This window comes from Lissotriton vulgaris, chromosome 8, assembly GCF_964263255.1.
Source record: "Lissotriton vulgaris chromosome 8, aLisVul1.2, whole genome shotgun sequence".
NCBI classification, from domain to species: Eukaryota; Metazoa; Chordata; class Amphibia; order Caudata; family Salamandridae; genus Lissotriton; species Lissotriton vulgaris.
The window spans coordinates 103,642,413-103,669,353 of record NC_141696.1 but is presented as its reverse complement, the minus strand read 5'-3'; the positions used below and the strand labels follow the sequence as shown (position 1 = coordinate 103,669,353).

General features: G+C 42.5%; 1 protein-coding gene across 1 annotated transcript in view; it reads left to right on the top strand.

Annotated features, from left to right (window-relative positions):
• The window catches only part of LOC147693540 (short transient receptor potential channel 2-like), a 338,081-nt gene that overhangs the window by 141,531 nt on the left and 169,609 nt on the right, over positions 1-26,941 (top strand). Inside the window, exon 5 of the mRNA XM_086933233.1 lies at positions 14,646-14,820. Within this exon, the coding sequence (XP_086789359.1) occupies positions 14,646-14,820 (175 nt within the window). The remainder of the gene's footprint in view (positions 1-14,645; positions 14,821-26,941) is intronic.

Below are 26,941 nucleotides of genomic sequence, written 5' to 3'. Positions count from 1 at the left end.
GGCACCATTCGAACCTATCCACAAAGCGGATTTAAAGTTTCTGACCTGGAAGGTGGCCCTTCTCCTTGCTCTAACCTCCTCACGACGAGTGAGTGATATTCAAGCTTTCATCATTAAGCCTCCTTTCCTCCAATTCAAATTGGACTGTGTAGTGCTTCGCACCAACCCAGCATTTATGCCTAAGGTGCCCACTGATTTTCACATTAATGAACCTGTTTTCCTAAAAACTTTCTTTGCCAATCCTCAATCTCCAGCAGAGCAACGCCTACATTCCCTGGACATTAAAAGATGCCTTAAAGACTAGTTAGATTACTCTCACGTTTGCATGAATACAACTTTATCATAAAGTATATACCAGGAGGTCGCAATGCAAGGGCAGACTGTCTGTCCAGGCTGTCATTGGAGGATAATTCTTCATCTTTCAGGTTTGTTGATGTGGAATGTGTCTCGTGGCTTCTGTTGAGGATTTTATTACCAATTTACCTCATATTACTCAAGAAGATTGGCTGAAAGCTTCTCAAGAAGATTCCACTCTTATGGTAGTAAAAAATATGATTGTATCTGGTTGGCCTAAAGAACGCTCTCTGCCCTCCCCTTTAAAATCTTTTGCACAAGTTAATCAAGAACTTTCCCTGGTTGAAGGTTTAGTTATGCATGGTGATCTGGCAGTACCCCCCACACCTTTACGCATGAACATTTTTGAACTAGCACATGAAGGGCATTTAGGAATAGGTGCCACCGCTAGGAGGTTGAAAGAAAATTTTTGGTGGCCTGGTTTGGAATCAGATGTTACAAATTGGATACATTTTTGTGAAACATGCCTTTTATCTGATAAACACTGGAAAACCATGAAAACACCTATACATAACGCTCCAGTTCCAGATGAGGCTTGGAGGAAATTAGGTCTGGATTTTGCAGGACCTTTTGATGTACTTTCCAATGATAAGAAATACATATTAGTATTAGTAGATTATTTTTCAAAATGGCTGGAGTTTGAATTTTGTTCTTCTCCCAGCTCATCATCTGTGATTCATTTTCTCTCTAGAATTTTTCTTTCTGAGGGATTTCTAAGATAATTGGTCACAGATAACGGTTCACATTTTACTTCAAGTGTAATGGAGAATCTTTTGTCTGCTCATGGCATTAAGCACGTAAAGGTCACTTTATATTCTCCTTCGGCCAATGGCTTAGTGGAACAAATGAATAGGTTTATAAAAGAAGGCATTCCATCAGCTTTATCTGTTAATGAACCTGTGGACATCTTAAAAAAAAAAGATTTGGTCATATCTTACTACTCCTCATACGTCAACTGGATTTTCTCCCTTTAGGCTTCTTAAAAAGAGAGATCCTAATGGAACACATTGTCCTTCTTGAATTAAAAAGTTGAGAAAAAATGATAATTTGTGTTTGGTTTGAAAAGATAAACAAAACATGCTTTAAAATGTTGTGGTTCAACAGTCTGTGCAAAAGAGAAACCTTGATACAAAAGGTTGCAATTACACTCATGATTTAAAAATTGGAGACTGGGTTATGATTAAATCTACCATAAAAGTTAAGAAGGGTCTTTCAAAATTATCACTTCCTGTAAATTATTAAAGTGTCAAAAGGTTTTTTGTTTTTTGGTCATAAAGGTTGGTGGAGCAAGAGAATGTTAGTCAAATTAACACCTGATCAAGATCGTGGAGTTATTTTAAAGAAAAATAATCTTTATCAAGATGATTTACATTTTGCACACTTTTCAAATGATCTTACCACAGATTAACCTGTGATGTCATCTAGAAATGATGTTCAGGTACAAGATGTAAATGATTCTGTGTCAAACTCTTTAGTAGTAGTAAATAAGCTTTATTTCGATAAAAACATATCTTAAAAGCGTGAAACATTACATTGGCATCATAAAAAGATTGTGTTTACATAAACAGAATTGATTAAATAACAATTGCCAATAATTAAAAAACGTGAGTTACGTCAATAAAGATAAAAACAGAGTAAGAGAATAAAAAGTGCTTGCAAATGAGAGGGCAAAGCAAATTATTAGGTGTCGCTTAGCCTTTTCGATTTAATGGACAATGCCCATCTCAAAAACTTGGACAAGCCACATACATATAACGATCGGGTATCAGACTTAAAGATGCGCAGTGCTATGGAGTGGTTTCTAGTGCCCAAATCTCTGCATAGTGGTTTGAGCCAACAATTCCTGGGAGATTTATACGCTGGGCATGCAAATAAGATATGTGCAATTGACTCTATTCTAAGTTCGCAGTTTGGACAGAAAGGTGTTGTTTGAAAAGGAGCTTTCCATCGGGCAGTCAATTCACGTATAGGCAATGATCCTACTCTAAATTTAAAATAAAGGGCCCTATCATAGGGCTTCTAGGTAGGGTTCACAGAATGCAGCATCCTTTATCCGCAAAAACTCATCCGTTATCCTGCCTAGTTTGGGATCTGAGTTGCCTTTACTAATTACCCAACTCCAGTATAGCTTCTTCAGTACTGCCTTGGGTGGGGCAGTTCTGTTTTCCCATGCATCCTTGAGGCCCAGATCATAAAGCAAGGATTTAACATCTTTTAGCCACTTGATTTTTTGCCACCCCTTCGTGGACATAATTTCCGATAGGCCCGCCCCGTATTTTATTAGCTCTGGTGTTCGCCACAACCGAGCCCACAGTAGAAGTGGTCGAACTTTTGCCAAATCTTTAATTGAGTCCACCCTAGATCCAGTAGCAGTGGAACTGTGGGGGTGCTCTGGGGAAGTGCCATTAATTCTTTAAGGAATTTGTTTTCTGATCTTACTAGCTGATCCATGTTGGTTGTAACCCAGAGTTCGGCTCCATATAGGGCCGAGCTCACTCCTTTCGCCTTATATATATCAAGGACCGGAGCAATCGGTCTAGATGTTGAAGGTCGATGTTCCCTAAGTATAGCACCCACTACCTTTTTGTGATTTAGCAGCATTTTCTGTGTATGTGGATTCCACTGCATGGTGTCGGAAATGCGTATACCCAGGTAGTCGAATACAGTGACCCTTTCCAGGGTTACAAGGTTCAGGACTGGGGGCCGCCCAAGTTTTTTGGGTGGATTCAGTACCAGATACTTAGTTTTATCAGAGTTTATTACAAGCCCTCTCAGGGTACAAAAGGACTGGAAATTATCTAAGAGGCTCTGTAGGCCCATAGGCGATTTAGAGATGAGGAGGGTATCATCAGCGAATAGGAGAGTTGGAATTCGTTTGCCTGCCAGGGATGGTGCATCGGATGGAACTCTCTGCAAGTGCTCCACCACACCATTCACATAAAGTGAAAAAAGAGTGGGAGCAAGGACGCATCCCTGGCGGACACCCCTATTCACTGGAATTCTGTCGGTTTTCTGCCCCTGAGAACTCCACCTCACCTGTGCAAAATTTCCATCGTGGAGCCTCACTAGTATAGCTAGGATATTCGCAGGGATCCCCAGTTCAGACAACACTCCCCATAGACGTTTCCGAGGCACCAGGTCAAAGGCAGTCTTTAGATCGATGAAAGCAAGATAAAGACTGCCCTTGCCTATGAGAACCACCTTCCAATAAAGAAGTAACAATCTAAATACCTGTTCTATGGTCCCAGTACCAGCCCTAAATCCCGCTTGGTAGTCAGAAAGGATTTTATTGTCATCAGCCCATATTAGGATCCTTCCCAACAACCTTTTGAGTAGAGTCGATCAGGCTTATTGGACGGTAATTGGCAGGGTCGTCTCTGCGCCCCTTCTTATAAATTGGGACGACCTCTGCCCCCTTCCACGACTCTGGGATTGTGGTGCCCTTATCGATGGCATTGATTAGAATAGAAATAAACTTTCCCCATTTGGCCGGGTCAGATCAAAGAAGATCTCCGGGGATACCATCGGGACCTGCTGCTTTATATGGTACCATACACTTGATGGCATTTTCCACTTCCTTTTCGGTAAAGGGGTAGCTAATAAGTTCCCCTGAGGCTATTAAGGGTTTTTGGGAAATGGGTTCATTTTGATCTTCTTGGGGACTAGAGTAAAGTTTTGAGAAATGGTCAAACCAGATTTGGCTTGTTATGTTGCACGTTATTAGATCACATGCTGGTCTATTCTTGATTCTGATAATATTCCAAAAGCAGCCAGCATCCCTCCCAATGCTGGCCTCCTTTAGTGCTTGCCAATACTGTTACTCCCAACCCTTCTTCGCTTCTGATACAGTCGCCTTATACTGTTTCCTGGCTAGCTGTATCATCGCTTGGGATTTGCTCTTTACTGCCTTAATTAGTGCAGATTTCTTCCATCTACAATTTTTGTGTACCATCTGTCATTACCATTTGACTTTTGTGGCCCCCTCGGCACCCCACCTTTACTTTGAACTAGGAATAGGTTCCCAAATGCTTTAATGGTATCTTGGAATATTACCGACACCCTGGCTGGATCATGTTGGTCCATAGGAGTCGTGCCTAGCTCAGTCAGTGCCACTGACAAAACGTCCCCTATATCCCGAACTTTCCCATCATCTATAGTGACTTTGCACCATTTTCAGCGCCTCTCGCATTAAGAGGGACACACTTCTGATGTTAACATTATTTTATCTGTAGACACAGGCCCATGCGCGGGCAGCCACAGAGATTGTAAACTCAGAGAAAGTGAATTGTGGTCACTATCGGCAGTTGGATGTATTTCCATATCCTGCACAAAATGCCAGAGTTTAAAGTCAAGAAGGATATAGTCAATCCTTGAGGAATGGTTCACCCTGTTATACGTGTGGGCCCGGCAGGATCTGAAACAGTCCTGCCGTATGCGGCCCATATTCCAAACTCCATTACTAATGAGTTCAACTGGACTGCCAATTGCGACCACCTCTTTATCGGATGGATAGATAACTCTTAGCATCATCTTCGGCGATGTCAAGAACGTCCTCTGCCGCAAGGGGCTCGAATGTACAATTGAAGTCCCCTGCCACCAGGACGTGCATATCGTGGTGACATTGCCTGAGTTCATTTTCCAAAAGTGTAACTGTAGGGGATAAGGCTCCTCCTTTTGTTCCTCGGGCATATATATTAAATATCTCCAGGGTTCTCCCTCTCCATTCGCCCCTGACCGAAAGCCTTAAAATATCAAGGGAATTACATTGCTTCTGCTTAATACTGCAGCCTAGGGAGATCGCAACCCAAATTAAGAGACCGCCCGAGGAGCGCCCTCTCCCTGACAGCGAAGGTACTGCGGGTACAAAATAGGATGTGTAACCGACCTTAGGATGGGGCACCACACTCCAGGATTCCTGGAAAATACAAATCCTGTGAGCCTCAACCAGATTATTCCAATCAGGCAGGTCTAATTTCTTTGAAATGCCCGCTATATTCCAGCTAAGAATCTTTAAGCTATGATCAGCTGGAGTTAGATCCTGAGATATATATGTTGGCGCAGAGTATACACTATCCTGTGACGCAGTAGACTCAGGCAATGGCCTGTAACCTGGGCATATTTTTCGGCCTGGAGAGTTGTTCTGGTGAATTCAACCTGGTTTCATTGGATTCAACATGAGGAGCCGGAGTGACACTTATTACCTCCCTAGTTACAATATCATGGCATTTTCCCCTGCCCTCATGGGTCCCACTCTTGCTCTTAGTATTTGTTGGTTTAGTCGTTAGTCTGTTCTTGCAGCTAGCAACTTTAGTTGGAGGGACACTATTGAAAGTTTGTGGGTACCTTTGCTGCTCTGCAATGGTCCCACTATCAGTACTCCATATCCTATCGTCAGCTTTTGCCACCGGTATAGGGGAACATATTTCCCCATGTCAGTATGCATTTTCTATCCCATAAAAATCTGGACATCTGTTAGGAGCAGAAGCTAAAAAATTATTGGAGGTAGCCTCACCTTGCATCCTTCTCAAAATCGGATATTGGGGATTCTGTGTGTGTTGCGAGTTGATGAGTGGAAAATGGAAGTGGCTCAAATCGTAGTTGCCGATTCCATTCCAGTCTCTGTCATACTGTTGGTCACATATAAACCTCGCGACACATGCATCCCTAAAATGTACGAGAATACAGTCCCCAGAAATATCCTTAGACCTGTTGCCAACCCAGTTAACCCTTCTTACAAATAGAACTTGACCATCCATTTGGCTCGGGAGCGGTCTATTCTTATTCAGCCAATAAGTAGTTTTGTTTTTAAGTTCGTGATAAGATTCGGTTTTGCCAGCCTTAAGTTGTGAGACTCCAGTTAGTACGACTACATAAGGTAGGCATTCAGGAGGAAAATTAACCCCTTCGAGGCTGATGACGAGCTGGGCTCGTCATGGCGTAGCCCGCTCGCACGCTGATGAGGAGCCCAGCTCGTCACGCAAAGTGCGATTTGAAAAATCTCAGCGCAGGAGCGGAATGCCGCTAGCGCGCATGAGGCTATTATGACTTAAGGTATGTCTGGCTGGATTTTCTATACCGATCTTTGCTCCTATTACAGATATATCATTAGGATGCCTATTTATTTTACTTCGGCTATTTTCTGTTTCCCGACCCTGCATAGAAGAGTTTCGGGGAAGCTCATTAGCCTCTTTATCTAATGTTAGATTAATGGATTTTCTGCCTGTCTGGGCATTATGGGTTAAGGTATTCGTAGCTTCCGATGTAGATCCGGATGATGACCCAGGGGTTGCAACAGTGAGTGGAGATACCAGCACAGGTGGAGGTGTAGGATCTTTAAAAATATTTTGTGTTGTTTCAAGATCATCCTGTCTATTTCTTGCCTGTAGTTTTATCAATGTTTTTAGGGAAAAAAAGTTATCTAGAGAGGCTTGTTCGAATCTCTCCAGCCTCTCAGATATTACTTTTATCCTCTCGAGTAGCGGGAGGACGAGCAATCTCACGACTTGCTCTATCTGAGCGATAGGGGAGGTCTGAAGTATTGGGTTTGTCGATGGAAATGAATTTGGGTTGGGGGATACCAGCTCTATCAAGTTTCGAGGCACCGAGCTGCCGGCAGATGGTTCATCCCTTGCTAATGGGAGTAGGGAATTCTCTGGCGTCCCCGAGCCTATTATTTTCTCGGTCACCTTATGTACTTTTATTTTAGGCTTTTTGGATGTTTTTGGGCATCCCCCTTCTGGCCACTACCAACTCTTTTTCTTTTGGCAGAAGCTGCTTTAGTCCCTGCAATATTCGTTGTCTGAGGGTGCGCTAAGATACCCAGGGGAGGCAATATATATTTATGGTGCATACAGGTTCCCTATCTAAGATATCCACCTGTAAAGGGTTCGAGGGATCTGTCTGCACTAAAGGTCCCTGCACTACAGACCCCTGGGCACTAGCCCCTGGACATCGCAAGCTAGCTAACACATTGCTGGTTAAATCTCTATTGATATGCTCCTCTACATTGTCAGGGGAGGTAACCAGTATTAATGGCCCCAAGGAAGAACGCCTATGGTTCAGTGGCTCAACGGAGAGGCGTCGCTCAGTGATAGCGATTTCGTGTTCGAGGACCGAATAGGCTCTAGTGATACACTGGTCTAATGTGCCACTAACAACCCCCCCCCCCTGCCCTCCTTCCCTTTCCTGACCGTGTAGTCATTGGCATATACAACAACTTTTATACTTTAATATTACAACAACCCCAGAGCTTTAATATGGGAAAGTTGTGCAACAACGTGTATAAAGCCTTACGAAAGCAAAAGTAGTGGGGGCGAAGTTAGGGGGGTGGCCCGGCCTCCTCCGGCCCCCGACGGCCACAGACGGTCCCGCCCTTGTCCCGAGCTTCTCCCGCGCACATCCCGCGGGATGAGAGTCCAGCCTCCTGGAGCTCAGTGGTGGCGTTTGTGGCGTCCTCGCCACACTCAGGGCTGCTGGGAAGTGTAGTCTTGTGCCGGAGCTCAGCCCGACCAAGGAGAGAAGCGGAGCCAAGCCCGGCCTCAGCTAAGAGCGGAACACAGTCCGGCCCGAAATCAGCCCCCAAAACTGGATACAGCACTCACTAAACTCTTTAGTAGCCAATAACTCTCCACATATTGTGGATTCAATGATTCCCAACACTGCTACAATAAGACCTACTCGGAACTGCACATTTCCTTCAAAATACAAGGATTTTTTGTTTTTGTTTGTGAAAGGAGAAGGGTGATGTAATATACTGTACCCACGTTCACAAGCCATCATTGTCTTCACGAGCTCATGTTGTAGATACATTCTGTTAATTGCATGCTCACAATTGTTGTTATGCGCGCATGCTGTATAATTATCATTTGAATAAGCATTTGTTGAAAAAAGCATTCCCTGCGTTCAACTTCTTCTCTGGAGTATGAACAGTCTCTCAACAGATTCCGTTTGGACTTCGGAGAGGAAGGACGCAATCCTGTGGTGGAATCTACATTTCAGCAGTGACCCTGGTAATCTGGCTGTGTCCAACCCTCACCGCCTTCTCAGTTTTGGGGACTCCATGCCCCACCCTTCAGACAGGAAGGCAAGGTTTCTATGCTGGCTTCAGTCTCTCAGAAGACTCAATAATGCCCTCGCTGGCGGTGAATGATGCAATAAAATAACTCCTTCCAAGCAGACATCATCGAACAATGGAAAATTCTAGAATGGCTTTTGTTTGTGATTCTTAGAGATACAGGAATGAATAAATACTTTTCTCTATACTGGAGGAGCCCTTTAACCTAATTTGGAAGCGTCCTTGGATGGTGCAAAGAACATACATGGCGAGGAGTTTCCAAAAATAAACACATTCCTAGGTCCGCCCTGAACTCTCTGGCAAGGGTGTTGGTAGACCCGCAGGCGTTGACCATGTCGGGAGAGGGACAGGTACTGCAAGATCTGGCTCCGCGTGACTGGTCCTGGCCCCATGTCTGGCACTAGGGGCAGTGTATAGACATGGGGGGCTCCTGCTAGCTGTGAGCTTTTTAAATATGTGTACAACGTCTTCTCTGAGGCTTCCCAATGAGTTTCTGAACAGGTCCATGGCCTCAGGGCGGACGAAGTCTGTAATAATTTCATGCTTCTGTAGAATTAACCGAATTGATCAAGATAAGCAAGAATTCTTAGGCCATTGTGTGTGTGGGCTTAATAATACAGCGCCTTATACATATGCTTGCGTAGACTTGACGTGTTTACAGTAATGTAGTAGACTAGTTGTAGGTCTTGCTGCTCAGCCATAAGTAGAATGTTAGTGGGATGTTGGTGCGCATGAGAATGGAGAGTTGGAATGCTTGTGTGTGAGTGTGAGGATTAGTTGGAGTCGGGCTGAGCAGCAAGTGAGCTGCTCCTGGTGGGGTCCCCCGTGATATCTACCATCTGATTAATAAAGAATCTTTCATATGCTACGCTTCGTCTTCTTCCCATCATTTCATCTTATAACATTTGGCGACGATCCGGAAGAACCTGCCTGTGCTGCCTTAACAGATGGAAACAGAAATCTAAGATGAACTAAGGTAAAGCACCTATCTTAAAACAGTAGCCTACGTACTTAAGAACCTGACACCTGGGACCCCACCAGTGACCACCATCTGTCGCCCGCTGAAATGTGTCAGGACTCGGGACTCTTCATGCGACATTTCCTACAGTTTACTGTTTGCTGCTTTTGGATCCGTAAAGATACCGGACCTGTTCCTACCCATTCCAGGGTTATCAGTCGCTCTCCCAACAAACCTGGATCAGTATGAGCCCTATCTGAGGAGAATCCAACTAATAAGAAAATCCGAAGCCCAGCGGAGCTCTAACGAGAGTTAAAGAGATCGGTAAAGAGATCTGGTACGCTCGAGATCGATCTCAATGTCAGGTCAGAGATGTGTAATTTATCTGTCAAGAGGGAGAGAATGAATGGTTGCTGCCATCTACTGGATGTAAAAGGAACTTTTATTTAATTGGAATCGTATCCCTAGTACGAGTACTGTACATGTGCTTTAAATTGATTCAAGGAGGATGTCTGAATAATTTCCTTCGCTGTGATCGAGCACCCGGGTGAGCAGTTCGTCTGTATGTAGTTTTTATTTATTTATTTTTCCTCTTTACATCGCTGTGGAGCATCCTAAGGCAGTTGAACCCCTGTCTCAGTTCAAACTTAGAACGAGCTCACCTGCATCTCCTCGCGAGGCGATTCAGCTTCCATAACGTTCAAAGCTGCTCTGGACATCTGTGTGCACTGGCGCACCGAGAGCCACCCTGGACAGCGTAAAAAAAAACCTGCCGCCATATTGTGTTTACACAGGAGCTACATTTTAGTCACTGCATTTTACCCACGCTATCTTACAGTAGTACTGCATCTGCCAACCACGTTTGCTCTTCTGGGCTGGCAATAAAGTTAAATTGACCGTTATATTTGGCGGTCAGTTCCGGACAACCTTCACGCCATGTAGCAGTTCCTGCTCATTTGTTGTGCACTCTTTGGTAGTGTTATCAATCAACCCTGCACTCTGGAGTGTGACAGTTATTGACTGTCTGTGTAAATACTGTGCAGCTCATCGGAAGTCTACGGGCTTGCTGTTTATTGTAGTAAATGACTTCTCCACTGTCCTCCATTAGACAGACTGTACTATGTCATCTGTGACATCATAGAATGCCTGGGTGACTCTCTGGCTCTCAGTGTCTCTCTCTACCTGACTGTGGCAGTTGATCAACTCAGGCTGAGCTGCTAACAGCTGGCTCCTGGTGGGGTTGTTATATCTGTACTTCTTATCTTGTCATAACCATCTAACCTAGAAGGGATCTACAATAAAGGATTTACCTACTTACACAGTTGGACTGTGCATCTTCCTTTACTACATTTATCTATTGTCATTGTTGCTGTCAAGGACCAGAGGGTGCAATTTAAATCATTTACTGATTGGCGTGGGACATGTTCAACACTATTCTCGGGTGAGAAGGTTCGCTCACCGGCGGCTATCCTATTTTCTTTACTGCATTATAGTTTTTAAAACAATAAGAAAAAGAATTGGTGGTAATTCTCGTTTTTATAACGTGGGGTTTTTAAAACAAAAAAATGAATTTGCCTGTGTTGTGCTTTCAGCAACACCAAGCTTTGTAGCTTCCTTATTAAAAAAAATGAATTTGCCTGTGGTGCACTTACAGCAACACCAAGCTTTGAAGCTTTCTCATTCTTGCTTTACATACATGGTTATCTGTAACTGTTTATGTTAACCATTTAATTTTCTTGTAATAATTTATGCAAGAACTTACATAGGAATGTAATGTGTTTGAGAATTTGTATGTAAAAGGAATGGTAGTGCAGTCTTTATTTTTAGTCATATACGCTGTGTTCTATACTAGTTTTAACTCATACATTAATTGAGTGTTTTGCTTCCAGAGAATGCATTTAAAGAGAGCTTTATATGTTATTGATTTGGCCAATCTAGTTATTATCAATGCACTAAGCTTTGACTGTTATTTTAGGGTAGTTATGTATTTGTGCTGGTCTCTATACACTTGTTTTTATGCTTCAGTATGGGTGATGCGCACACCTTTTTACACTGATTTCTCCCTATACAGTTTTATGCCTAATGTAAGTATAGATTGTTTGCCTGCAGTGTGATAATTGATGTATACACTGGTTCATAACGGATCACTGAAATAATATCGACTGACAAAATATCGACTTGCCAAAATATCGTGGACAAAATATCGACAGTCAAAATATCGAGTTTGTATCTACAAACAGGTAAGTACAAAAATATCGAGTACAAAATATCGTTAACAAAAATATAGATGTAAAAAATATCGACTTTATTAAAAACAGTGTTAAATTAAATTAATATTAAATTTTAATTACTAAAATATACTTAAAACGACTTAAATTAAATTATAATAATTAAATAATAAATGAAAATAATAAAAATAATTTTTTTAAATCTTATTTGTTGACCCTGAACCCTAAAAATACCCCTTTACCCAAAAACCCAAAACTGACCCTGAACCCTAAAAATACCCCTTTACCCAAAAACCCAAAACTGACCCTGAACCCTAAAAATACCCCTTTACCCAAAAACTGAAAACTGACCCTGAACCCTAAAAATGCCCCTTTACCCAAAAACTGAAAACTGACCCTGAACCCTAAAAATACCCCTTTACCCAAAAACTAAAAACTGACCCTGAACCCTAAAAATACCCCTTTACCCATGAACTGAAAACTGACCCTGAACCCTAAAAATACCCCTTTACCCATGAACTGAAAACTGACCCTGAACCCTAAAAATACCCCTTTACCCATGAACTGAAAACTGACCCTGAACCCTAAAAATACCCCTTTACCCATGAACTGAAAACTGACCCTGAACCCTAAAAATACCCCTTTACCCATGAACTGAAAACTGACCCTGAACCCTAAAAATGCTCCTTTACCCAAAATTTATCAATATTATTTAATTACCAATTAATTATTAATTAACAATAACAATAAAATAAATATATTAGAACATTAGGTGTAATTATTTTAATAATTAATATAATTTTTTCAAAATTAATTACTTAAAAATAACACAAAATTATATATATTAAAAATGTACTCTAATTAATGTAATTAACTAATTACAATTAATTAATTAACAATTATTTACTAATACAAAATATATTCAAAATTATATTAATTAATTAACTAATTAATATTAATTAATTATCAATTAATTATTAATTCAAAATATTAACACACATATATTAATTAATTAATTATTATTAAATTACTTCCCACCCTATTCCCCTATAAACCCACAACCCGCTACAGAATTACATTACGCAATTATTAACAAAACAAAATTCATGTAATAAAATATTTTATAACATTAATACACACTATTCACACATATTATTACATAAAAATACACTATAAAATATTATATATTATTATAAAATCGATATTTTTGCTATCTATATTTTACACAGTCGATATTACTTCACTTACCTGAAAAACGATATTTTTGTAGTCGATATTATGTCCAGTCGATATTTTGTCCAGTCTATATTTAAAACTCGATATTATGTCCAGTCGATATTTTGGAGTCGATATTTTGTCTCTATACCGTTCATAACGTGTAATTTTCTTCTCTTAACTAGTTAATCTGTTACAAGTTTCTTAATGGGAATTTTCATTAGTTTAAGCTTCAAAATTCAGTCAGTAACAGAATTTTCATGGTACGCATTCATTACCCTTGTCATTTCAATTTTACTGGAAATGCCACATAAATTATTAATGTACGTTATTTAATTTAACTACATGATTATAATTTTGTTTTATCAAGGTACACATTGTTTTAGCCTTCGGCTATGTGGTCTTCCTTACCACTTAGTTAAGTGGATGTCACTTATTCTTGTGTACGGTGATATCTTTTTTTGCTGTGTCTCTACTTATTTCTTTAATTTACTGGATTTATTTATCCATTGTGTGTAGATTCTACGGTTTCTGTAATTTTGTGACAGTGTGTGGTTTTATTCTTTTGGTTTGGTACATGATTTCACACCTTGCTTTGTCACGTTGAACTTATTTTATAGTTCAACAGGGTGCAGTTTTCACCCTTCTTAATATATAGTTTTTCTCTCAGCCTTTGTAATATGCTTATGAATTGCATACTATGTCTTTTGCTCTTAATTAATGCAATGTATTTTCTTTTACGAATTATTGCATATTTCTTTTCCTTCACATTCTGTTAGCAATTTTACACCAATGTTGATTCATATTGTTAATGTACTTACAGAATCCTTTTGTTTCTGTTTAAAAGGGGGAAGGTGATGTAGTAGACTAGTTGTAGGTCTTGCTGCTCAGCCATAAGTAGAATGTTAGTGGAATGTTGGTGCGCATGAGAATGGAGAGTTGGAATGCTTGTGTGTGAGTGTGAGGATCAGTTGGAGTCGGGCTGAGCAGCAAGTGAGCGGCTCCTGGTGGGGTCCCCCCTTGATATCTACCGTCGGATTAATAAAGCATCTTTCATATGCTACACCTCGTCTTCTTCCCATTATTTCATCTTATAACAAGTAAATTCCTAAACAAAAAATTTTCCTGTCTGGTCAGCTTCTGGGCGGGATGGGCGAAGGGAATTGGCCGAGCATACTCAGATCATACAAAGTCGCAAATGTGGTTTGGCTGAAGTATTTATCTCTTAAACGTCAAACATTGCATGTATGTATATTAGAAACAAGCCCAGTGTTTTGGAAAGCTAGGGTAGAGCAGCAGTCCTTCATGCTACCACTAGGTGGTGGCAAACTACCAGAAAAGCCCATTAGAATTCCATTTCAGGGGAATGGGAGCACTTAAACTGTACATTTGTCTGTAGCAGTGAAGATCTTTCTCCGTTCCTGAATACAACCTGAGAACAAAAGCGCAGACATGTCGTTGTTTATCTCAGTCCCTCTGAATGCAACATTTTTGTTCATATTTAGAATTTTTGTTATTTCAGGCAAAATTAAAATCAATTAATCTTCAGGTAAAATTATATTCAATTAAAGTGTTATAATATATTACAAAATGTTATCATAATTTTTGGACGATGATATATTTCATTCTCTAGCACGATTTAACCTTGATATGATAATGATATGTGCATATATGGAATACTTTTTGCTGGCTAATGGTAAAAATATAGCTTTTTCTCTACAATGAATCTTTCTTTCACTGTAGTATATTAGTATGGTTGGTACAGACTAACATCCCAGGTGTGATTTCTCTGTGTCTTTGCTCTCCATGTGTCTAGCCTGGTAAAATGCTGAAAATCCCAGTGCTGAAGTTTCTCTTGCACTCGGCCTCCTACCTCTGGTTCCTCATCTTCCTCCTGGTCGAGTCTCTGATCATGGAGAGCAGGCACGACATCTACGCCGGCAGGAGCCAGACCGTCTGGCAGAACTCCTTCCACATGATCTGGGTGGCAGGTGGGTCTTGCTGTGGCAGCCTTCCTCACTCCCAAGTTTGATCCCTTCGCTCTCTTCCAGGTTTGATCCCTACGCTCCCTTCATCGCTCCCAGGTTTCATTCCTTCGCTCCCTTACTCGCTCCCAGGTTTCATCCCTTCACACCCTTCTTCGCTACAGGTTTCATCCTTTCGCTCCCTGCCTCGCTCCCAGGTTTCATCCCTTCACTCCCTTCCAGGTTTCATCCCTTCGCTCCCTTCCTAGCTCCCAGGTTTCATCCCTTTGCTCCCTTCCTCGCTCCCAGGTTCCATCCCTTTGCTCCCTTCCTCGCTCCCACATTTCATTCCTTTGCTCCTTTCCTCGCTCCCAGGTTCACCCCTTCGCTCCCTTCCTTTCTCCCAGGTTTCATCCCTTCGCTCCCTTCCTTTCTCCCAGGTTTCACCCCTTCGCTCCCTTCCTCGCTCCCAGGTTTTATCCTTTCGCTACCTTCCTTTCTCCCAAGTTTCACCCCTTCGCTCCCTTCCTCGCTCCCAGGTTTCACCCCTTCGCTCCCTTCCTTTCTCCCAGGTTTCATCCCTTCGCTCCCTTCCTTTCTCCCAGGTTTCACCCATTTGCTCCCTTCCCCGCTCCCAGGTTTCATCCCTTCGCCCCCTTCCTTTCTCCCAGGTTTCATCCCTTTGCTCCCTTCTTCGCTCCCTGGTTTCATCCCTTTGCTCCCTTCCTTTCTCCCAGGTTTCATCCCTTTGCTCCCTTCTTTGCTCCCTGGTTTCATCCCTTTGCTCCCTTCCTTGCTCCCAGGTTTCATCCCTTTGCTCCCCCATTCATTCGCTGTTCGCACCTTATTCTGTTTCCTTTGACTAGCATCGTCACTAATGGCTCAGTGCCAGTCAATAATCCCGGAGTTTTTGCCTTGATATCTATGTATGTATTTATGTATGTATGTATGTGGTATTTCTATACTTTGAACATAGCAAAAATGCACTGAGTATTGGGAGAGGTAGCTGTGTTCAATCAAGGAATAAATCAATAGATTATTCAATCAATCAGTCAGTGGCGGCTAGTGACATTTGAAAGTGGTGAGGCGTAAAATGATAATCATACTGCACCGTAGCGAGCGAGCGTAGTGAGCGAGCCCGAACCCCCTAAGGAGGGTTCGGGGGGAATTCCCCCCGAGAAAATTTTGAAAAAATAGCGGAAAAATGGTGCATTTTCAAGCAAATTTGAGAAAGCAGAAAGGTTAATAAAGCAATTGTGGAAGTGCAGGTATTACATTATTAAAGAGATGTCATATAACATAGGTAGCTGCTTATTCAGTATAATCACAGAGCTTCATAACAGACTTATTCCTATAGTAATCTGTTCTCAATCTCACTATGCCAGGATTAAGGCGTTGGATAATTTTTAATGGTGCTGAGGTTCCGTGAATTCTGAACCTGGGTCATAAAGGTCGTGGTTCTGTTACGATTTTGGTAACAGCGAGCCATAAACAGTGAGTTCAGCAAGTATGAGTGTTTTTATCATGTTACACCGATGGATTCACTGTGTATTTGAATATTTTATTCTGAACCATGGGTTCCATTTTGTGCATGGCAGCCATTTTGAAGTTGCCCTCACATAGGCTGATGACTTTAGCTGACTGCTGGATGACCCGAGTGAACTGACCCTGTTGCCTGAAGCTGACCTTGTTAGACCAGTTTCTTGCCCAGTAGCTGATCAAGATTAAGGATCAGAGCACAGGAGATTGCAAAGTTTGGTATACACATGCACACCCAGTATCCTACCTCTCATCTGTTTCTGTTCCTTCTTTTTATGACCTATTTACGATATGGGTTTGTCCAGCTTGTGTAAGAAGGAATGTTGGGGTTTTTGCATGCTTGCAAAAGCTAGGACTGCCCTTTACTTTTGTGCTGAGTCATGTAACCCTAAAACATATAAAAGGCCTCTGTCCTCTGTATTCATCAGACTACCTCATTCAGTTACTACGGTTTCTGTGTGACGTGGCCTCATTTATTAAATTTAATAAAGATGTTGTTTCATATTTCAGCTTCTGTGCCAAGTTCTTTATTGATATTAGGAAGACCCCTGAGAATGGAGATTTCGGATTTCCTCAGCGCTGCCATTTCTTTAATGGGGCTGTGAGCGTCCCACTGGGGTCCCACTGTGTCTGCCTGTGTGTTTATATTGGTGTATATATATATTAAACACTATTAAAAAAGCAAGCTTGTTTTCATCAAAAAACACTCACTTCCTCCTATTTGTGAGAATATTTAAATGAATGGATTAGTACGACTGGCTGCTTCTGGTCACAATGCCTTTGCAATGCAATCACATCGGCCTTGTTTCACTAGATCATGGGTACTCACAAACTTTCTCTTGGGGGCCAAATTTACAGTGTGGTTTGTGTCTGAGGGCTGCACTGGTGGGGGCGGGGTCAGTGGGGGAGGGGGCGGGCTAGAGGGAAAAAAAACTGACCATGAGGTTGATCACAGGTCCCTGCAGCGGACGCCTTCGTCCACTGAGCCACCAGACCCAGCATACACACATTTCTCTCTCTCTCTCTCATTCTTTCTCTGTCACTCTCTCGCTCTCTGTCTCCCTCCCTCTCTCTCTCCCTCCCTCTCTCCCTCTCACTCTCTCCCTCTCTCCCTTCCTCTCTCCCTCTCTCTACCTCTCTCTCCCTCTGTGTCCCTCTGCCTCACTCACTCTGACTGTCTCACTCACTCTGACTGTCTCACTCACTCTGTCTCCCTCTCGCTCTCTCTCTCTCTCTCTCTCTGTTTCCCTCTACTTTCCTCTATTTATCTCTCCCTCTCTATCCTTCCCTCTTCCTCCTTCCCTCTCTTTCCCTCACCCTCCTTCCCTCTCCCTCCCTCCCTCTCCTTCCCTCTCTGTCTCCCTCTCTCTCCTTCCCCCTCCCTCACTACGAGGTCTCCCTAACTCTGATGTCTCCCTCACTCTGATGTCTCCCTCATTCTGAGGTCTCCCTCACTCACTCTGAGGTCTCCCTCACTCACACTGAGGTCTCCCTCACTCACTCTGAGGTCTCCCTCACTTGCTCTGTCTCCCTCCCTCGCTCTTTCTTTCCCTCGCTCTCCCTCTGTCTGCCTGTCTCCCTCCCTCGCTCTCCCTCTGTCTGCCTGACACCTTCCCTCGCTCTCCCTATGTCTCCCTCGCTATGCCTCCCTCCCTCTCCCTCTGTCTCCCCTGCTCTCCCCCTGTCTGCCTCTGTCTCCCTCCCTCGCTCTCCCTCTGTCTGCCTGTCTCCCTCCCTCCCTCTCCCTTTAGCTGCCTCTGTCTCCCTCGCTCTCCCTCCGTCTCCCTCGCTCTCCCTCTGTCTCCCTCGCTCTCTCTCACTCTGCCTCCCTCGCTCTCCCTCTGTCTCCCTTGCTCTCCCTCCCTCGCTCTCCCTCTGTCTGCCTGTCTCCCTCCCTCGCTCTCCCTCTGTCTGCATGTCTCCCTCCCTCACTCTCCCTCGCTCTCCCTGTCTGCCTCAGTCTCCCTCGCTCTCCCTCCCTCGCTCTCCCTCTGTCAGCCTCTGTCTCCCTCCCTCGCTCCCCCTCTGTCTGTCTCCCTCCCTCGCTCTCCCTCTGTCTGTCTGTCTCTGTCTCCTTCCTCCCTCCCTCTCCCTCTTCATCTCATCATGCCTGTGTGTGCCCGGGCTGACACTGCTTCTGGGCACACACACACTCAGCCAGCCAGCCGCACCTGAGCACTTCACACCTCTTTAAGAGACCATTTGCATGCTAATGAGGCTTTGTTCAGCTCTTAGGCCCCTGCAGCCCCACTCTGACGGAAATCGCCCGGCCTTCACAGAGAGTCTCTGCATCGCGCTGCCGCAGGGGTGTTTGCTGAGATTCTTAAAGAAAAAACAAAAAACATGGGTACGATGTCTCCGCGGGCCGCCAGGTAAGGCTTGCCGGGCCGGCCCTGGCCCGCGGGCCGTACTATGAGTACCCGTGCACTAGATGAACCTATGGTCATGGACTCCAATTGCAGTGGCGTCACTCAGTCTTTAATCCTTCATAAATCAGCAAAACAAGCATAAGTGCAGGAACACAACGAGTCAGGTATCACCGCAAACTTACTTCATGTTCTATACAGTTTCAAAGTCGCTCTCATTGCAACATCCTTTCACATTTACTCAGTCTGACAGTAATCTGCACCTTTCATTCTTGGATGCATAGTCTCCTCGTCTACCCAGGTTTCAGACTACGAATCACTACAAAGTGAGCTGGAACTGGGGAGACAGCTAACGGAAAAGGAATGGGGCAAGATATATTTCAGAGCTAGATAATTGAGAATACTGAAATATACTAAAAATACTGTAATACTGAATATTTAAAATAAATGTTTCATTTCAGAACCGGAGTGTTGGACTTGGACCCCTGAGCCCGTAATATAAGCACACTGTGACTCACTGCACAAGAGCACGTTGCAACTTACTTGGCCTGATATATTTTTAAAAGGGCTGCGATCAGTCTCTTAGACAACTTGGAGGCAAAATTAACAAGCATTGAAATGTAATAGGTCGCGCCTTTGATTAAGTTAAAGCCATTTGCTTTGCTAATGGTATTGTATAGCAAAGCAAATGGCTTTAACTTAATGAAAGGCCTATATTAATGCTGCTGTGCAAGCTGCAAGGGTGTACAGTGCGCCCCTCTATTAATTTTACATGTAAGGTAATGAATGATTATAATGCTGCCTTGCATGCTGTGCTGTAGTACACACTGCTTCTTCATCAATATAAAAGTTAAACTAATGGATGAATGATTATTAATGCTGCTCTGAAAGCAATGGAGGGCCCCTCCAATAATATTCCGATGGGGCGTGTGGGGAATCGAGATATGGTAGGGTGCCATGCTGAGGCATGGTAAGCTGAGAGTGTGGTGAGAGAGAGTCTGAGCCAGTGTCAGACGAGGTCTTCCTCAGGATCTGTCGAGTTGATATAGGGGCCCACCTCTCGATACCTCCAATTCTGATTGTAGTAAATACACAGAATATTGAAGTGATCAAGCGAGGGGAAAAGGGTGTTGGGAAAGGAACAGCAGGGAAGGAGATCTGAAAAGGAAAAGTTAGTCAGGGGAGTTGGGTAGGGAACAGCAGGGAAGGAGATCTGAAAAGGAAAAGTTAGTGTTGCAAATCTATACCGATATTCTAAGAACTCTGCAACAGCTTAAAGAACTAAAATTTCACCCCTCAATAAAAGACCTTTTGTCTTTAACCTGGGTTTAACTCCAAATTAACATATATGAAATCATTCCTTTAAATTAAGCATCAAAAGAAAACACATTTGGGTCTCAGATTCAACACTGACAGAATGACACCTTTCTTGTAAATAACCACTTTACAATGACAGTCAAAAATGTCTCTTCGCCTAGTAAAACATAAACTTTTACATGAATAATCTCTAGTGCAGTCTTTACATAAATAATCTCAAGTTCAAAACCTTCACTTGAAAATTCTTTCTTTAACAATATAATTCTTTCTTTTGTAATGTCAATTCGTACTGCGACGGTTATGGATTGCGACCAAAGAAACCATAAGAAAAAGACCCAACAAGTTAGAGCCTAAGCTCTCAGAGAATTATTTCACAGAGAACAAAGAATGTGTAATTTGCGCAGATAAAAGACTCAAAAACACTTTTAAATAAGTTTACTATAATGGACTTTAAATATTGGCGCAGAAAATAGCTTAAAATGTCCTACCTGTAGAGTACGACCTACTCTACTGATACACAGGGCGTGGCTGAAGAAACCTAAGCCTCAGATATCCAACTTACTGGTACTGCAAAGGATTCCCAAATGCCTCCACAGCAGGTTGCGCCTTCCCAAAGGACCTTCAAAAGGATTGCCAACCACTTCCAGAAGCAAAGTCCAAGAAAATGCTTCCAAAACTCTGAACTCCACTCAGAGCTACAGGGAGACGCTGCTACACCCTCAAGATCTCTAGAATAGTGAGCAAAGAGGTCTGGGCGTGGTCGCGCACGTTAACGTGGCTACGCCCGATGTTAAATGCGACCGCTTGCCGTTTCTCACGCATTTCGTATGAGGTTTTCAATACCGCTTGCCAAACCTCACGCATCTCGCGTGAGGTTGCCAAACCTCACTCATTTCGCGTGAGACAGTCAAATCTCACGCATTAGGCGAACTAAGGGGTATAAAGAGCATGTTCCAAGTACATTTACATCACACATCATTATATGCATCAACATATGTTACTGTAGGTTGTGCAAGCGAACCACCAGCGCCCCCTGGAGGGAAAACTGTGAACTTTCCCACACAAATACCTCGAGCATAGCTCATGCCGTGGGGCGGGCCCTAGACCGCAAGCCGCCCTGATATTCCTGACAGTACCTCCCCCTCCCAAGAGCGGTCTAGGGCCCGGCTTAGAAGGATGAAGGAGGTGGAATCTGCTTAACAACCGAGGGGCATGAACATGTTCTGCCGGTTCCCAAGAATCATTCTCAGAACCGTAACCTTTCCAGGAAACCAGATACCATAGTTTCGTGCCTCTGCGTTTAGAATCCAATATCTTCTGCACCTCATACTCCCAATTGCCCTGAATCAGGATCGGTGCAGGTTTGGGGGTTACACCTTGTCTAGCTGGCTTTAACAATGACGTATGAAATACAGGATGAATCCGCAAGTTCTTGGGAAGTTGCAATTTGTATGTCACTGGATTAACTTGACGGATCACTGAATATGGACCAATGAATTTGGGACGAAACATGTTTTTGTGTTTAAATTGTAAGTTCTTAGTGGATAACCACACCTTATCTCCAGAAGAATACATTGGTCCTGCTCGATGACGCTTATCATATTGCTGCTTGTATTTCTCTTTACTTTGTAATAGCCTTTTGTGAATTTTCTGATGAATGTTCTGCATAATTTGCACTGTCTCTTGAACTGCGGGTGCATTGGTCTCTTCTTTGGGCAGATTTAGAGGAATTGTTTTTGGTATATAGCCATATAGGGCCTCAAAAGGAGAGGATCCTGTAGAAGAATGAGGTGATGAGTTATAGGCTATCTCAGCAAACCATAGCAAATCCAACCAAGACTCTTTTGAATCTGTTACATAGCATCGCAAATATTGCTTCAGGGTTTGATTTAATCGTTCGGTTTGACCATCCGTTTGAGGATGATGACTGGTTGACATATTTGACGTGATCTGTAGACATTGACACCATTGTTGCCAGAACTTGGATGAAAACTGAGAACCTCGATCCGATATCAATACTGAAGGCAGTCCATGTAGTTTCACGATATTTTTTAGAAAGATTTGCGCTAACTGTCCAGCTGTAGGCAATTGTTTACAAGCTATGAAATGTGCGTACTTTCTTAAACTGTCTACAACTACCAAGATAACTGAATGTTGACTGTTTTGCGGAAGATTTGTAATGAAGTCCAAGGAAATATGTTCCCAAGGTCTGGTTGGAGTGGGTAGCACTTGCAACAGACCTTTTGGTTTACTGTGATCCGTTTTGAATCTTGCACAAGTTTCACAGTTTTGAGCCATTTGAGTCACATCTTTCTGCAGAGTTGGCCACCAGAATAATCTTTGTATTTTCTCCACTGTCTTCCTCGGACCCGGATGTCCTGCCATTGGATGAGAATGTAACCAACTGAAAACAGTTCTTTGTAGTTCTTTGGTTGGTAGATAGATTTGCCTTCCATGAAATGGTAATCCCTCTTTGATAGTTTGATTCTCTTCCTTATTCTCCCATTTTTTCCATTGATTAGGAGAGAAGCTTTCGTGTATTTTCTCTAGAAATTGATCGGCTGATATCAAACAAAGTACTTTATCTGGGCTTATGATCGCTTGTGGATCTCCTTCGAACCTGTGCAGAGAAGAATCTTTCCTAGAAAGAGCATCAGCTTTCTTGTTGTCTTGACCAGGACGATAAGTTACTACGAAATCGTATTCTGCAAAAAACATCATTCATCTTAGCTGTCTGGGTGTCAACATTCTGGCTGAGCTCATAAATTGCAAATTCCTATGATCCGTGTAAACGGTTACCGTGAATTTAGCTCCCATGATGTAGTGTCTCCATTCTCTGAAGGCTTCTAGGATAGCAAGTAACTCTTTTTCTGCGATGATATAGTTTTGTTCGGCTGAGTTCAATTTTCGTGACATGTATGCCACCGGATGCATTTGACCAGTTTTAGGATGCCTTTGAGAAAGAATAGCTGCAATTGCCACATCTGACGCATCTGCTTCGATTATGAAAGGTTCTTTAACATCCGGGTGCATTAAAATTGGAGCTGCTGTGAACGCCTTTTTTAGTTTCTGAAATGCATCATTTGCCTCGGAAGACCATTCAAATTTTACCTTTTTTCTCAGTAATCTTGTGATAGGAGCTACTACTGCAGAAAAGTGATCAATAAATCGACGGTAAAAGTTTGCAAAACCCAAAAAACATTGTACATCCCGGACTGAAGTTGGAATAGGCCACTCAGCTACTGCTTGGATCTTTCGATCAGTCATTTTCATTCCTGTTGGGGTGAGTAGGACACCTAAAAATTCCACTTCAAATACATGAAAGTCACATTTTGTTAGTTTACAATACAAATTATGTTTTTGTAGGGTTTTCAAAACTTGTTTTACATGGCCTTCATGTTCTTCCACAGAGTTTGAGTAGATTAAAATATCATCGATATAGACGATAACAAATAGATCTAAAAATTCTCGTAAGACATCATTGAGGAAGAATTGGAATGCTGCTGGGGCGTTACAGAGACCGAATGGCATTACCAAGTATTCAAACAGACCATATCGAGTTTTGAATGCAGTCTTCCACTCGTCTCCTTGTCGGATTCGTACCAAGTGATAAGCCCCTCTGAGATCAAGTTTGGTATAAATCACTGCTGTCTTGACTTGATCCAAAAGGACAGGGATTAACGGCAATGGATATTTATTTGTGATGGTTATTTTATTCAGCGCCCTATAGTCGATGCAAGTTCTTAATTCCCCATTCGCTTTTGGAATAAAAATCAAAGGGGAGGCAGCTGGAGACTTAGAAGGACGGATAAAACCATTTTCTAGATATTGGTCTAGATAGTCTCTCAAATGTTGGTTTTCTTTTACTGATAATGCGTAAATTCTACAATTGGGTACACATGATCCTGGCAGAAGATCAATCTGACAATCATAGCTTCGATGAGGTGGAAGTTTTGCTGCTTTCTCTTCACTAAACACCTCCTGAAATTCTCTGTATGCTTTGGGTAAAATTGTCTCTTTTTCTTCTGCAGTTGCGATTTTACTTACAATTGGTTCCAAGATTTTTAAACAAGATGACTGACAAAACTCTGAGAGGAATACAAGTTCTCTTTTTTGCCAATCGATTAGAGGATTATGCAAGCAGAGCCAAGGCATGCCCAAAATAAACCCATATTGAGGAGCTTGGATCACATCGAATTGCACTTCTTCTAAATGTCTTTGTTTCTTTGAATCCTCACAGATCATAACCACTTTTGAGGTTTGCATTGTAACTGGCCCACCGGACAAAACCTTCCCATCGACTGCTTGGACAATTTCTGGAGTTTCTTTTTTCTCGCAAATGATACTTAGTCTCTGTACAGTGTCTAGATCAACAAAGTTCCCAGTAGCACCAGAATCAATTAAAACTTCCATTTGCCAAATCTTAAGAGTTACTTGAATTTGTACTGCTAACCTGAAATGAGCTTTGTAATTGGACACACAAGAGTTTATGGAAGGGTAAGCGATGGTACCCAAGAGATCCCCTTCTAAACATCTCGGGCAAACTAGTTTTCCGACGTTTGATCTGTTTTTTCTAGGATTGCCGCCTTGTTTGCACTGACGGACTTAGTTTTTGGCTTCATCAAGCAATCCTTCACGAAATGTCCTTTGCGACCACAGTAAAGACATTGTCCATTTTTGCGTCGGGTTTCTTTTTCTTCCTTAGATAATGGTTGTCTAAGAGCTCCGATCTCCATTGGTTCTGAACTGGATTCGGAGTGAGATAGTTGAGTCCGAGATCTAGGTTCATTCTTCCAATTTGGCTTCTCGCTCTTTCTTTTATCTGACCTTCTTTCAGAGAGCCGATGATCCAGTCGTAAGGTTAGATTAATCAAATCCGAACATGCAGTTGGTTGTGGATCAATTTGTGCAAGAACATCTTTTAACTCATCCCGCAAACCCTGATAAAAAAGAGCAGCTCTCTTTTCTTCTGGCCAAGAGGTTTCGGCCACCAGTCTGTTAAAATGGGACAAATAAGAAATAAGGTCTCTGTTTCCTTGTCTTAATTGCAATAATTCCCTGTCTGCAGATAAAGTTACAGTTCGCCTATCAAACACCTTTTCAAATTCCCCTACAAAACGTCTCCAGTTATATAATAAGGCACTATCCTGTCTGACCAACGGAACCGCCCAAGTAGCGGCATCTCCAGACAGGTAGGATATAAGGAACGCAATCCTAGATTGAGGAGTGGGAAAGGCTGCAGGCCTGCAAGAAAAGTGCAACTCAATTTGTGTCAAGAAGGTTTGCACCTTAGAAGGATCTCCAGTAAAACGTTCTGGGGATGCTAAAGGAATTTGCGGGGGTACAGTAACAGAGATATTAGTGGGAGCTCTTGAACCTGTATCCTGAACTTCATCAGGCAATGGTGTATTCTGAAGTTGAATGTTATCCACTTTCTCAGCCAATAACGCAGTTGCATTCATGGTTTCATTTAGATCAGTTTGCATTTTTACAATTACCGCCATTAAATCATCTAAGGTGGCCATTATAGCAACTCCGACAGATCAGGAGGAAAAGAATTTGTGCGCTCACTATTCTGTCAGACGAGGTCTTCCTCAGGATCTGTCGAGTTGATATAGGGGCCCACCTCTCGATACCTCCAATTCTGATTGTAGTAAATACACAGAATATTGAAGTGATCAAGCGAGGGGAAAAGGGTGTTGGGAAAGGAACAGCAGGGAAGGAGATCTGAAAAGGAAAAGTTAGTCAGGGGAGTTGGGTAGGGAACAGCAGGGAAGGAGATCTGAAAAGGAAAAGTTAGTGTTGCAAATCTATACCGATATTCTAAGAACTCTGCAACAGCTTAAAGTACTAAAATTTCACCCCTCAATAAAAGACCTTTTGTCTTTAACCTGGGTTTAACTCCAAATTAACATATATGAAATCATTCCTTTAAATTAAGCATCAAAAGAAAACACATTTGGGTCTCAGATTCAACACTGACAGAATGACACCTTTCTTGTAAATAACCACTTTACAATGACAGTCAAAAATGTCTCTTCGGCTAGTAAAACATAAACTTTTACATGAATAATCTCTAGTGCAGTCTTTACATAAATAATCTCAAGTTCAAAACCTTCACTTGAAAATTCTTTCTTTAACAATATAATTCTTTCTTTTGTAATGTCAATTCGTACTGCGACGGTTATGGATTGCGACCAAAGAAACCATAAGAAAAAGACCCAACAAGTTAGAGCCTAAGCTCTCAGAGAATTATTTCACAGAGAACAAAGAATGTGTAATTTGCGCAGATAAAAGACTCAAAAACACTTATAAATAAGTTTACTATAATGGACTTTAAATATTGGCGCAGAAAATAGCTTAAAATGTCCTACCTGTAGAGTACGACCTACTCTACTGATACACAGGGCGTGGCTGAAGAAACCTAAGCCTCAGATATCCAACTTACTGGTACTGCAAAGGATTCCCAAATGCCTCCACAGCAGGTTGCGCCTTCCCAAAGGACCTTCAAAAGGATTGCCAACCACTTCCAGAAGCAAAGTCCAAGAAAATGCTTCCAAAACTCTGAACTTCACTCAGAGCTACAGGGAGACGCTGCTACACCCTCAAGATCTCTAGAATAGTGAGCAAAGAGGTCTGGGCGTGGTCGCGCACGTTAACGTGGCTACGCCCGATGTTAAACGCGACCGCTTGCCGTTTCTCACGCATTTCGCGTGAGGTTTTCAATACCGCTTGCCAAACCTCACGCATCTCGCGTGAGGTTGCCAAACCTCACTCATTTCGCGTGAGACAGTCAAATCTCACGCATTAGGCGAACTAAGGGGTATAAAGAGCATGTTCCAAGTACATTTACATCACACATCATTATATGCATCAACATATGTTACTGTAGGTTGTGCAAGCGAACCACCAGCGCCCCCTGGAGG